This window comes from Pseudophryne corroboree, chromosome 1 (genome assembly GCF_028390025.1).
Source record: "Pseudophryne corroboree isolate aPseCor3 chromosome 1, aPseCor3.hap2, whole genome shotgun sequence".
NCBI classification, from domain to species: domain Eukaryota; kingdom Metazoa; phylum Chordata; class Amphibia; order Anura; family Myobatrachidae; genus Pseudophryne; species Pseudophryne corroboree.
The window spans coordinates 953,730,136-953,742,471 of NC_086444.1; the positions used below are offsets into that span (position 1 = coordinate 953,730,136).

The 12,336-nt window shown below is 47.2% G+C and overlaps 1 protein-coding gene across 2 annotated transcripts in view; it reads right to left on the reverse strand.

Moving 5' to 3' along the window:
- KLHL2 (kelch like family member 2) overlaps positions 1-12,336 on the reverse strand; it is a 312,617-nt gene that overhangs the window by 188,327 nt on the left and 111,954 nt on the right. For both annotated transcript variants that reach the window (XM_063920432.1, XM_063920431.1), the window contains one exon: positions 6-127. In XM_063920432.1, coding sequence (XP_063776502.1) covers positions 6-122 — 117 coding nt within the window. In that variant the 5' untranslated portion in view covers positions 123-127. The remainder of the gene's footprint in view (positions 1-5; positions 128-12,336) is intronic.

A 12,336-nucleotide genomic window follows, 5' to 3' on the forward strand; every position in this document is an offset into this window, starting at 1 on the left:
TGTACCTGTACATTTTCCTCTGTTACTTGAATTTCCGCAGTGTAAACGTAATCTACAAGTGACTTCAGGGTCCACCCGTCTACTTCCTTTATCCGGACTCTCTTCGCTCGACTTTCACTCATCTCACCTACAATGGAAAGGAAAGTTTTCAATTGTCTTTAAGTCTCCATGTTGGTTATTTTTCTTATAAAGTTCTGTATTTTTGACTGAATTTCAAAAAACATAATATAAAATGCAAACAAACAAAAATACATCACTGTGACATGGTATCACAAAGGCAGATAATAAATACAAAATGCTTGACTGCAAACATACATTAATAGCCAAAAGAAAACAACACAAATAAATGCATGAGGCGGCTCCAAGTATCATGGGGTACGTACATGCGTAATACACAAATAAATAAAATGCAGTGAGTGGGAGTCACATTATACTTATTAGCGATTGCATTAAGGATCCAGATATGTACAAACATGTTTGCCCAATCTTGAATGTTACCCCAATCCAATTTTCTATGGTAATTGGCCATAGAGTTATGACTCTAATATAAATCTCATTAGTGTTTGGAGACAGCATTAACCAAGGCCCTACATTTAAATATATCAGAGGGATCACTTGCGAAATAGGTTCTAGCCACTATAACTTTCACCAGAGTAGTGAGACAGAGTATAACGATATAACATTAATGAATGTGTCTCTTACAGATGTAGGCCGTATAAACAAAACCTGGAATTTAACGGTGGAAGGGAAGGGGCCAGTCAGCCTAATATCATCACAGACCATGGTCCAAAAGGGAAGAATCACTGCACACTCCCAAAGCATGCCACATTTTGGACAATTAGCATGGGAACGATGGACCAGCTTTATAATAGAGAGAGGAGTGTGATATACTCTATGGAGATCATAAAAAAACCTGCTGTTACCGAATGGATCCCAAAATCTGCACACAGAGGTCATCAGAGATAGAGTCAATGTCCATTTTACATTTAGGTTCAAGAGGATCTAGCAAATCTGGCAAGAAACGGGAATAAAGACTAGAGATATGACCCCTAGATCCCAAACACTGAACCATGGATTTAACCGGGAGAGAGACGATACTGAGGGGACCCACGACACTGAGCCCGAAAAGCATGCTGAAGTTGCAAATACCTATAGAAGGCTGTGTGGGGAAACACAAATTCCCACTGTTGTTGATCGAAGGATTTAAGAACCCTCTCCCTGTAAATTTGGTCCAATGTGGAAATTCACTGCAAAATCCAAATATTATTGGTAGAGAATTTAAACAGTTCAGGGTAGGAAGTATTGAGTCATTATGGGGAATCTTCATCCATGTCTGATCAATAAAACAGGCTATGAGTAAAATGCCAAACCATAAGAGCCTGATGAAGTAAAGGAGGTAGATTAAAAACAGAAAGACCAAAACGCAGGACTTATACAGGTAAGAGAGAGGATCCCACCTGCTTGGATAGAAAACTAACCAAGCTATTTTTCCCACCAGCCGAGGCCCAACCCGCCAAATGTACCAACTGAGAGGCCATACAGTATAAACGCAGATTGGGAAAGCCCAAGCCGCCAGATGTCTTAGATTTAATCAAAGTTTTAAGGGCCAGTCCAGCAAGCCTATCTCCCCAGATTAAAGGGGAAATAATACTCTCAATCCTGGAGAAATCCTTTGTAGGGATATGAACTGGAGAATGCTGGAAATTCGTCCTATAACAGCAATGGGAAGCTTCATCCATGTATGGATCCTTGACTTAAACTTGGAAGTAATCAGATCAATATTTTGGAAAACAGTAGGTTTAACCCAGACTCCCATATATTTAAATCATAGAGTCCAATGATGTGGACAGGACAGGGAAATTGATCAACGAAAGACAACCAGAAACAGGGGAAATGATTTATCCCAGTTAAAAAGGAAACTGGAAAAGCTACCGAACACGTTAGTCATCCGCAGCACAGTATCCAATGACCTATCAGTATCTGCCAGGAACAAAAGCATGCCGTCTGCATACAGGGCTATAACACCCTCACCACCCCTGCCCCTAAGGCCACATATATCAGGGATAGTAAGCAGAAGGCACTCCAAAGGTCCAATAACAAATACAAACAGGACAGGCGAAAGAGGACAACTCTGCCTGGTTCCCCTAGCAACGGAAAAGGAAGCCATAGTGTATCTGATTACGGAAACTCTGGCTGCTGGGGAAGAATACAACTGAATCCAGCAAATTAATCGAGGCCCAAAGCCAAACTTACAGAGAACTTCCCATAAATATACCCATTCAACTGAATCAAAAGCATATGATTAAAAAAATAAAAATAAAAAGATTTCTCAGGCATTAAATCCATTTGGTGTGGATGCACTATGGGAGGTAATCACAGAATTCAAACGCACAGCCAAGAGTTTTGCAAGGAATTTAACATCTGTAGACAACAGGGATTTACAGTAGGCCTATACGACTCTGTCACAGTGGGATCTTTACCCAGCTTACCAAGCACTATAACAAGGAAGAGCCCTCTTGGTAAAGAATGTTAAAAGTATTCAGAAAGTGTGGGTTAAAAAAAACGTAAATTTTTTTTTATACACCTCCACAGGAATCCCATCACACCGAGGAGCCTTAAAGACAGGAAAGGAGGAAATGACAAAATCCCAAATTCCTCCAGCCTAAACGTAGCTTCTAGAAAGACAACAGCCTACTGAGACAGGCACAGGTAGTATAGGAGACCCTAGAGGCGTATAAGTAAGAATAGTACTGTAAAAGCACCTCAGCAATATCGGCCCTAGAGTAACAGGGAACCTGCTACGAGTTAAGGATAACCAAAATAGACCAGACCAGAGTCCTCTCTAGACAAAAAAAGCTAATGCCTACTTCACCATGGGAATATTGCAGGTGTTTAGAAAACAATCTACGCTTTCACTTATCAAACAGGTACTCCATGTTGGTTATTCAACAAAATTATAAAATTATAATAAAAGCATCACATTTTCTTCTCAGCAAAACAATAGTTCTTCCTCCGCATCATTACAATATAATACTTAATGCCAATCAGCTGCTGACTCACAACAATTGAATTATCAAATGAGTGTAAAAGGTTATTACCTTAATAAAACTGTCACGTATTATAGTACTTCCAAACTGTTCTTGGAAAAATCATGTAATGAGTGTTCTTAGCACTACCTGTAGACACACTAGTTGTATCTACTATACCAAAGTCTGTGGCTATATTTAATTTAGGTGGTCTTTCCTTCACACTACCAAGCCAGCTGTTCCTTGTGACATATTAGCAAAGTAATCAGTCCAAACAATTATCTTCAAGTCTCTTTTTCGATTCATAGTAGACAAAATATTGGTTTATGAAATACAGGATTACTATTTTTATATTTGACCCTAAGAACACTGGTAATTAAAGGAACCACAAGTTGTACTGCATTTAAATATTTTATTTTCATACAACAAAAAATAAGATTTTAAACCTACCGGTAAATCTTTTTCTCATAGTCCGTAGAAGATGCTGGGGACTCCTTAAGGACCATGGGGATAGACGGCTCCGCAGAAGACATGGGCACTTTATGAAAGACTTTAGGATTTGGGTGTGCACTGGCTCCTCCCTCTATGCCCCTCCTCCAGACCTCAGTTAGAGAAACTGTGCCCAGAGGAGACGGACAGTACAAGGAAAGGATTTTTGTTAAACCAAGGACAAGATTCATACCAGCCCACACCAATCACACCGTATAACTTGAGATAAACTAACCAGTTAACAGTATGAAATTCAACATAGCTTCAGTCGGAAACTGAAAGCAACCATAACATAACCCTTATGTAAGCAAAACTATAAACAAGTCTTGCAGAAGTAGTCCGCACTTGGGACGGGCGCCCAGCATCCTCTACGGACTACGAGAAAAAGATTTACCGGTAGGTTTAAAATCTTATTTTCTCTTACGTCCTAGAGGATGCTGGGGACTCCGTAAGGACCATGGGGATTATACCAAAGCTCCCAAACGGGCGGGAGAGTGCGGATGACTCTGCAGCACCGATTGAGCAAACAGGAGGTCCTCCTCAGCCAGGGTATCAAATTTGTAGAATTTCGCAAACGTGTTTGCCCCTGAGCAAGTAGCCACTCGGCACAGCTGTAGTGCCGAGACCCCTTGGGCAGCCGCCCAAGAAGAGCCCAATCTAGCCGTCGTATGCGCCTGCTGAATCGTGGTACAGATCCAGCGAGCAATAGTCTGCTTTGACGCAGGAGCGCCAACCTTGTTGGCTGCATACAGGATAAACAGTGCTTCAGTTTTCCTGACTTTGGCCGTCCTGGCCACGTAAATTTTCAAAGCCCTGACTACATCCAGATACTAGGAATCCTCCAAGTCTCGTGTAGCCACCGGCACCACAATAGGTTGGTTCATATGAAAGAATGACACCACCTTAGGCAAGAATTGAGGACGGGTCCGCAATTCCGCCCTATCCATATGGAAAACTAGATAGGGGCTTTTGTGAGACAAAGCCGCCAATTCTGGCACTCGCCTAGCCGAAGCTAAGGCCAACAACATGACCACCTTCCAAGTGAGATATTTTAACTCTACTGTCTGAAGTGGTTCAAACCAGTGCGACTTAAGGAAACTCAAAACCACGTTAAAGTCCCAAGGCGCCACCGGAGGTACAAAAGGAGGCTGAATATGAAGCACTCCCTTTACAAAAGTTTGTATTTCTGGAAGTGAAGCCAATTCTTTTTGAAAGAAAATGGACAATGCCGAAATCTGAACCTTAATGGAGCATAATTTTAGGACCAAATTCACTCCAGTTTGTAGAAAGTGAAGGAAACGGCCCAGATGGAATTCTTCCGTAGGAGCATTCCTGGCCTCACACCAAGCAACATATTTACGCCATATACGGTGATAATGTTTAGCCGTCACATCCTTCCTAGCCTTTATCAGCGTAGGAATGACCTCATCCGGAATGCCCTTTTCCGCTAGGATCCGGCGTTCAACCTCCATGCCGTCAAACGCAGCCGCGGTAAGTCTTGGAACAGACAGGGCCCCTGTTGCAACAGGTCCTGTCTTAGAGGAAGAGGCCACGGATCTTCTGTGAGCATCTCCTGCAATTCCGGGTACCAGGCTCTTCGTGGCCAATCTGGAACAATGAGAATTGTCCGAACTCCTCCTTTTCTTATTATTCTCAACACCTTTGGGATGAGAGGAAGAGGAGGAAAAACATATACTGAGTGGAACACCCATGGTGTCACTAGTGCGTCCACTGCTACCGCCTGAGGGTCTCTTGACCTGGCGCAATACCTTTGCAGTTTTTTTTTAGGCGGGATGCCATCATGTCTATTTGGGGCAGGCCCCACTGGCTTGCAATCTGTGTGAAGACTTCCCGATGAAGTCCCCACTCTCCCGGATGCAGGTCGTGCCTGCTGAGGAAGTCTGCTTCCCAGTTGTCCACTCCCGGAATGAACACTGCTGATAGGGCGCTTACATGGTTTTCCACCCAGCGTAGAATCTTTGTGGCTTCCGCCATTGCCACTCTGCTCTTTGTGCCACCCTGGCGGTTTACATGAGCTACTGCGGTGATGTTGTCTGACTGGATCAGAACTGGTAAGTCGCGAAGCAAAGTCTCCGCTTGACGAAGGGCGTTGAATATGGCCCTTAGCTCCAGGACGTTGATGTGAAGACAAGTCTCCTGACTTGACCAAAGACCCTGGAAATTCCTTCCTTGTGTGATTGCACCCCAACCTCGGAGGCTCGCGTCCGTGGTCACCAGGACCCAGTCCTGAATGCCGAATCTGCGGCCCTCTAGAAGTTGAGCACTCTGCAGCCACCACAGGAGACACACCCTGGCCCTGGGGGACATGGTGATCAACCGATGTATTTGTAGATGCGACCCGGACCATTTGTCCAGTAGGTCCCATTGGAAGGTCCGTGCATGGAACCTGCCGAATGGAATGGCCTCGTAAGATGCCACCATCTTTCCCAGGACTCGCGTGCAGTGATGCACTGACACCTGTTTTGGTTTCAATAGGTTCCTGACCAAAGTCACGAGTTCTTGAGCCTTTTCTATCGGCAGATACACCCTTTTCTGGTCCGTATCCAGAATCATGCCCAAGAAAGGTAGACGAGTCGTAGGAACCAGCTGCGACTTCGGAATATTGAGAATCCAGCCGTGTTGCTGTAACACCTTCAGTGAAAGTGACACGCTGTTCAGTAATTGTTCTCTTGTTCTCGCTTTTATGAGTAGATCGTCCAAGTACGGGATAATTGTGACACCTTGCTTGCGCAGGAGCAACATCATTTCCGCCATTACCTTGGTGAAAATTCTCGGGGCCGTGGAAAGCCCAAACTGCAACGTCTGAAATTGGTAATGACAATCCTGTACCGCAAATCTCAGGTACGCCTGATGAGGTGGATATATGGGAACATTAAGGTATGCATCCTTTATGTCCAGAGATACCATAAAATCTCCCCCTTCCAGACTGCCCTGAGCGATTCCATCTTGAATTTGAACCTTTTCAAGTATAGGTTCAGGGATTTTAAATTTCTCTGACGTCCTAGTGGATGCTGGGGACTCAGTAAGGACCATGGGGAATAGACGGCTCCGCAGGAGACTGGGCACATCTAAGAAAGATTTAGGACTATCTGGTGTGCACTGGCTCCTTCCCCTATGACCCTCCTCCAAGCCTCAGTTAGATTTCTGTGCCCGGCCGAGCTGGATGCACACTAGGGGCTCTCCTGAGCTCCTAGAAAGAAAGTATAGTTTAGGTTTTTTATTTTCAGTGAGACCTGCTGGCAACAGGCTCACTGCATCGAGGGACTAAGGGGAGAAGAAGCGAACCTACCTAAGTGGTGGTAGCTTGGGCTTCTTAGGCTACTGGACACCATTAGCTCCAGAGGGATTGAACACAGGACCCGACCTCGTCGTCCGTTCCCGGAGCCGCGCCGCCGTCCCCCTTACAGAGCCAGAAACAAGAAGGTGGTCCGGAAAATCGGCGGCTGAAGACTTCTGTCTTCTCCAAGGTAGCGCACAGCACTGCAGCTGTGCGCCATTGCTCCTCATGCACACCACACACTGCGGTCACTGATGGGTGCAGGGCGCTGGGGGGGGGGGCGCCCTGAGCAGCAATAATAACACCTTGGCTGGCAAAACTAACACCATATATAGCCCCAGAGGCTATATAGGTGTATATTAACCCCTGCCAGAAACGATAAAATAGCGGGAGAAAGCCCGCCGAAAAAGGGGCGGAGCCAACTCCCTCAGCACACTGGCGCCATTATTCCCTCACAGCTTTGCTGGAAGGAAGCTCCCTGGCTCTCCCCTGCAGTCCTGCACTACAGAAAGGGTAAAAAAAGAGAGGGGGGGGCCACAATTTAGGCGCTGTATATATATATTATAGGCAGCTATAGGGGAAAACACTCTGTATAGTGATATCCCTGTGTTATATAGCGCCCTGGTGTGTGCTGGCATACTCTCCCTCTGTCTCCCCAAAGGGCTTTGTGGGGTCCTGTCCTCTGTCTGAGCATTCCCTGTGTGTCTGCTGTGTGTCGGTACTGCTGTGTCGACATGTATGATGAGGATAATGATGTGGAGGCGGAGCAAATGCCTGTGAATGTGATGTCACCCCCTGCGGGGTCGACACCAGTGTGGATGGACTTATGGAAGGAATTACGTGACAGTGTCAGCTCCTTACATAAAAGGTTTGACGACATAGGACAGCCGGCTACTCAGCTTGTGCCTGTCCAAGCGTCTCAAATGTCATCAGGGGCTATAAAACGCCCGCTACCTCAGATGACAGATACAGATGTCGACACGGATACCGACTCCAGTGTCAACGATGATGAGACGAGTGTACCCTCCAATGGATCCACCCGTTATATGATTGAGGCTATGAAAAATGTTTTACACATTTCTGATGATACCCCAGGTACCACAAAAAAGGGTATTATGTTTGGTGAGAAAAAACTACCAGTAGTTTTTCCTGCATCTGACGAATTAAATGAGGTGTGTGAGGAAGCGTGGACTTCCCCAGATAAGAAATTGATCATTTCTAAACGGTTAATGGCTGCGTACCCTTTCCCGCAAGAGGATAGGTCACGCTGGGAAACACCCCCTAGGGTAGATAAAGCATTGACACGCTTATCAAAGAAGGTGGCACTACCGTCTCCGGATACGGCCGCCCTAAAAGAACCGGCTGATAGAAAGCTGGAAAGTACCCTAAAAGCTATATACACACACACTGGCATTATATTGAGACCCGCTATTGCATCAGCTTGGATGTGCAGTGCTGCTGCTGCGTGGTCAGACTCCCTGTCGGAAAACATTGATACCATGGATAGGGACAATATTTTGCTAACGATTGACCATATAAAAGACGTGGTCTTATACATGCGTGATGCACAGAGGGATATTTGCCGGCTGGCATCAAAAATAAGCGCTATGTCCATTGCCGCCAGACGGGGGTTATGGACTAGGCAATGGTCAGGTGATGCCGACTCCAAGCGGCACATGGAAGTTTTACCCTATAAAGGGGCGGAACTTTTTGGGGAAGGTCTTTCAGACCTCGTTTCCACAGCTACTGCTGGGAAATCGACTTTTTTGCCACAGGCTACCCCACAGCAAAAGAAAGCACCGTATTATCAGGAACAGTCCTTTCGGCCCCAGAAAAATAAGCGGGCTAGAGGCTCATCCTTTCTGCCGAGGGGCAGAGGAAGGGGGAAAAAGCTGCAGCACACAGCTAGTTCCCAGGATCAGAAGTCCTCCCCTGCGTCCGGTAAGTCCACAGCATGACGCAGGGGCTGCTCAGGCGGAATCGGGAACGGTGGGGGCACGTCTCAGGTTTTTCAGCACACAGTAGGCTCTCTCACAAGTGGATCCCTGGGTCCTTCAAGTAGTATCTCAGGGGTACAGGCTGGAATTCGAGACGTCTCCCCCCCGCCGTTTCCTAAAATCTGCCTTGCCGGCAACTCCCTCTGCCAGGGAGGCAGTGTTGGTGGCTATTCAAAAACTGTATTCACAGAAAGTGATCGTCAAGGTACCCCTCCTTCAGCAAGGAAAGGGTTACTATTCCACAATGTTTGTGGTACCGAAACCGGACGGTTCGGTGAGACCCATCTTAAATTTAAAAACCTTGAATACTTATATCAAAAGGTTCAAGTTCAAGATGGAATCGCTCAGGGCGGTTATTGCGAGCCTGGAGGAGGGGGATTACATGGTATCCCTGGACATCAAGGATGCGTACCTGCATGTCCCCATTTACCCTCCGCACCAGGAGTACCTCAGATTTGTGGTACAGGACTGTCACTATCAGTTCCAGACGCTGCCGTTCGGGTTATCCACGGCACCGAGGGTCTTTACCAAGGTAATGGCCGAAATGATGATACTCCTTCGCAAGAAGGGAGTTTTAATTATCCCGTACTTGGACGATCTCCTGATAAAGGCGAGGTCCAAAGAACAGTTGATAGTGGGGGTGGCACTTTCTCAGGAAGTGCTACAACAGCACGGCTGGATTCTAAACATTCCAAAGTCACAGCTGGTCCCGACGACACGTCTTCTGTTCCTGGGAATGATTCTGGACACAGACCAGAAAAGAGTGTTTCTTCCACTGGAAAAAGCCGAGGATTTGTCATCTCTGGTCAGAGACATTCTAAAACCAGGAAAAGTGTCGGTACATCAATGCACACGAGTCCTGCGAAAAATGGTAGCTTCGTACGAAGCAATTCCATTCGGAAGGTTCCACGCAAGGACGTTCCAGTGGGACCTGTTGGACAAATGGTCCGGGTCCCATCTCCAGATGCAACAGCGGTTAACCCTATCGGCCAGAACCAGGGTGTCGCTGCTGTGGTGGCTGCAGAGGGCTCATCTACTAGAGGGCCGCAGATTCGGAATACAGGACTGGGTCCTGGTGACCACGGATGCCAGCCTTCGGGGCTGGGGGGCAGTCACAAAGGGAAGAAATTTCCAAGGACTGTGGTCAAATCAGGAGATTTCTCTTCACATAAATATCCTGGAGCTAAGGGCCATTTACAATGCCCTAAGCCAGGCAAGACCCCTGCTTCAAAACCAGCCGGTACTGATCCAGTCAGACAACATCACGGCGGTCGCCCATGTAAACAGACAGGGCGGCACGAGAAGCAGGATGGCGATGGCAGAAGCCACAAGGATTCTCAGATGGGCAGAGAATCATGTGTTAGCACTGACGGCAGTGTTCATTCCGGGAGTGGACAACTGGGAAGCAGACTTCTTCAGCAGGCACGACCTCCACCCGGGAGAATGGGGACTTCATCCAGAAGTCTTCCAAATGCTGGTCAACCGGTGGGAAAAACCACAGGTAGACATGATGGCGTCCCGCCTCAACAAGAAGTTGAAAAGATATTGCGCCCGGTCAAGAGACCCTCAGGCGATAGCGGTGGACGCTCTAGTGACACCATGGGTATACCAGTCGGTTTATGTGTTTCCTCCTCTACCTCTCATACCCAAGGTACTGAGAATAATAAGAAGGCGAGGAGTGAAAACCATACTCGTGGTTCCGGATTGGCCAAGAAGAGCTTGGTACCCGGAACTTCAGGAGATGCTTACAGAGGACCCTTGGCCTCTGCCACTCAGACAAGACCTGCTGCAGCAGGGACCCTGTCTGTTCCAAGACTTACCGCGGCTGCGTTTGACGGCATGGCGGTTGAACACCGGATCCTGAAGGAAAAGGGTATTCCGGAGGAAGTCATCCCTACCCTGATCAAAGCCAGGAAGGATGTCACCGCAAGACATTATCACCGCATTTGGCGAAAATATGTTGCTTGGTGCGAGGCCATGAAGGCCCCGACGGAGGAATTTCAACTGGGTCGATTCCTGCACTTCCTGCAAGCAGGGGTGACGTTGGGCCTCAAATTGGGGTCCATAAAGGTCCAGATTTCGGCTCTGTCGATTTTCTTCCAAAAAGAACTGGCTTCACTGCCCGAAGTTCAGACTTTTGTCAAAGGAGTACTGCATATTAAGCCTCCTTTTGTGCCCCCAGTGGCACCTTGGGATCTCAATGTGGTTTTGGCATTCCTGAAATCACATTGGTTCGAACCACTTAAGACTGTGGATTTAAAATATCTCACGTGGAAAGTGGTCATGCTGTTGGCCTTGGCGTCGGCCAGGCGGGTTTCAGAATTGGTGGCTTTGTCTTGTAAAAGCCCTTATCTGATTTTCCATATGGATAGGGCAGAATTGAGGACTCGTCCTCAGTTTCTCCCAAAGGTGGTCTCAGCTTTTCACTTGAACCAACCTATTGTGGTGCCTGCAGCTACTAGGGACTTGGAGGATTCCAAGTTGCTGGACGTAGTCAGGGCCCTAAAAATTTATATTTCCAGGACGGCTGGAGTCAGAAAGACTGACTCGCTGTTTATCCTGTATGCACCCACCAAGCTGGGTGCTCCTGCTTCTAAGCAGTCTATTGCGCGCTGGATTTGTAGCACTATTCAGCTGGCGCATTCTGCGGTAGGCTTACCGCAGCCTAAATCTGTAAAAGCCCATTCCACACGGAAGGTGGGCTCATCTTGGGCGGCTGCCCGAGGGGTCTCGGCTTTACAACTTTGCCGAGCAGCTACTTGGTCGGGGGCAAACACGTTTGCAAAATTCTACAAATTTGATACCCTGGCTGAGGAGGACCTGGAATTCTCTCATTCGGTGTTGCAGAGTCATCCGCACTCTCCCGCCCGTTTGGGAGCTTTGGTATAATCCCCATGGTCCTTACGGAGTCCCCAGCATCCACTAGGACGTCAGAGAAAATAAGATTTTACTCACCGGTAAATCTATTTCTCGTAGTCCGTAGTGGATGCTGGGCGCCCATCCCAAGTGCGGATTGTCTGCAATACCTGTACATAGTTATTGTTACAAAAATCGGGTTTTGTTGTGAGCCATCTCTTCAGAGGCTCCATTTTGTTATCATACTGTTAACCGGGGTTCCTATCACGTGTTATATGGTGTGATTGGTGTGGCTGGTATGAGTCTTACCCGGGATTCAAAAATCCTTCCTTATTGTGTCAGCTCTTCCGGGCACAGTTCCTAACTGAGGCTTGGAGGAGGGTCATAGGGGGAGGAGCCAGTGCACACCAGATAGTCCTAAATCTTTCTTAGATGTGCCCAGTCTCCTGCGGAGCCGTCTATTCCCCATGGTCCTTACGGAGTCCCCAGCATCCACTACGGACTACGAGAAATAGATTTACCGGTGAGTAAAATCTTATTTTAAAATGGGTCTGACCGAACCGTCCGGTTTCGGGACCACAAACAGGGTTGAGTAATATCCCCTGCCCTGTTGAAGCGGGGGAACCTTGACCACCACCTGTTGAAGATACAATTTGTCGATTGCATTTAA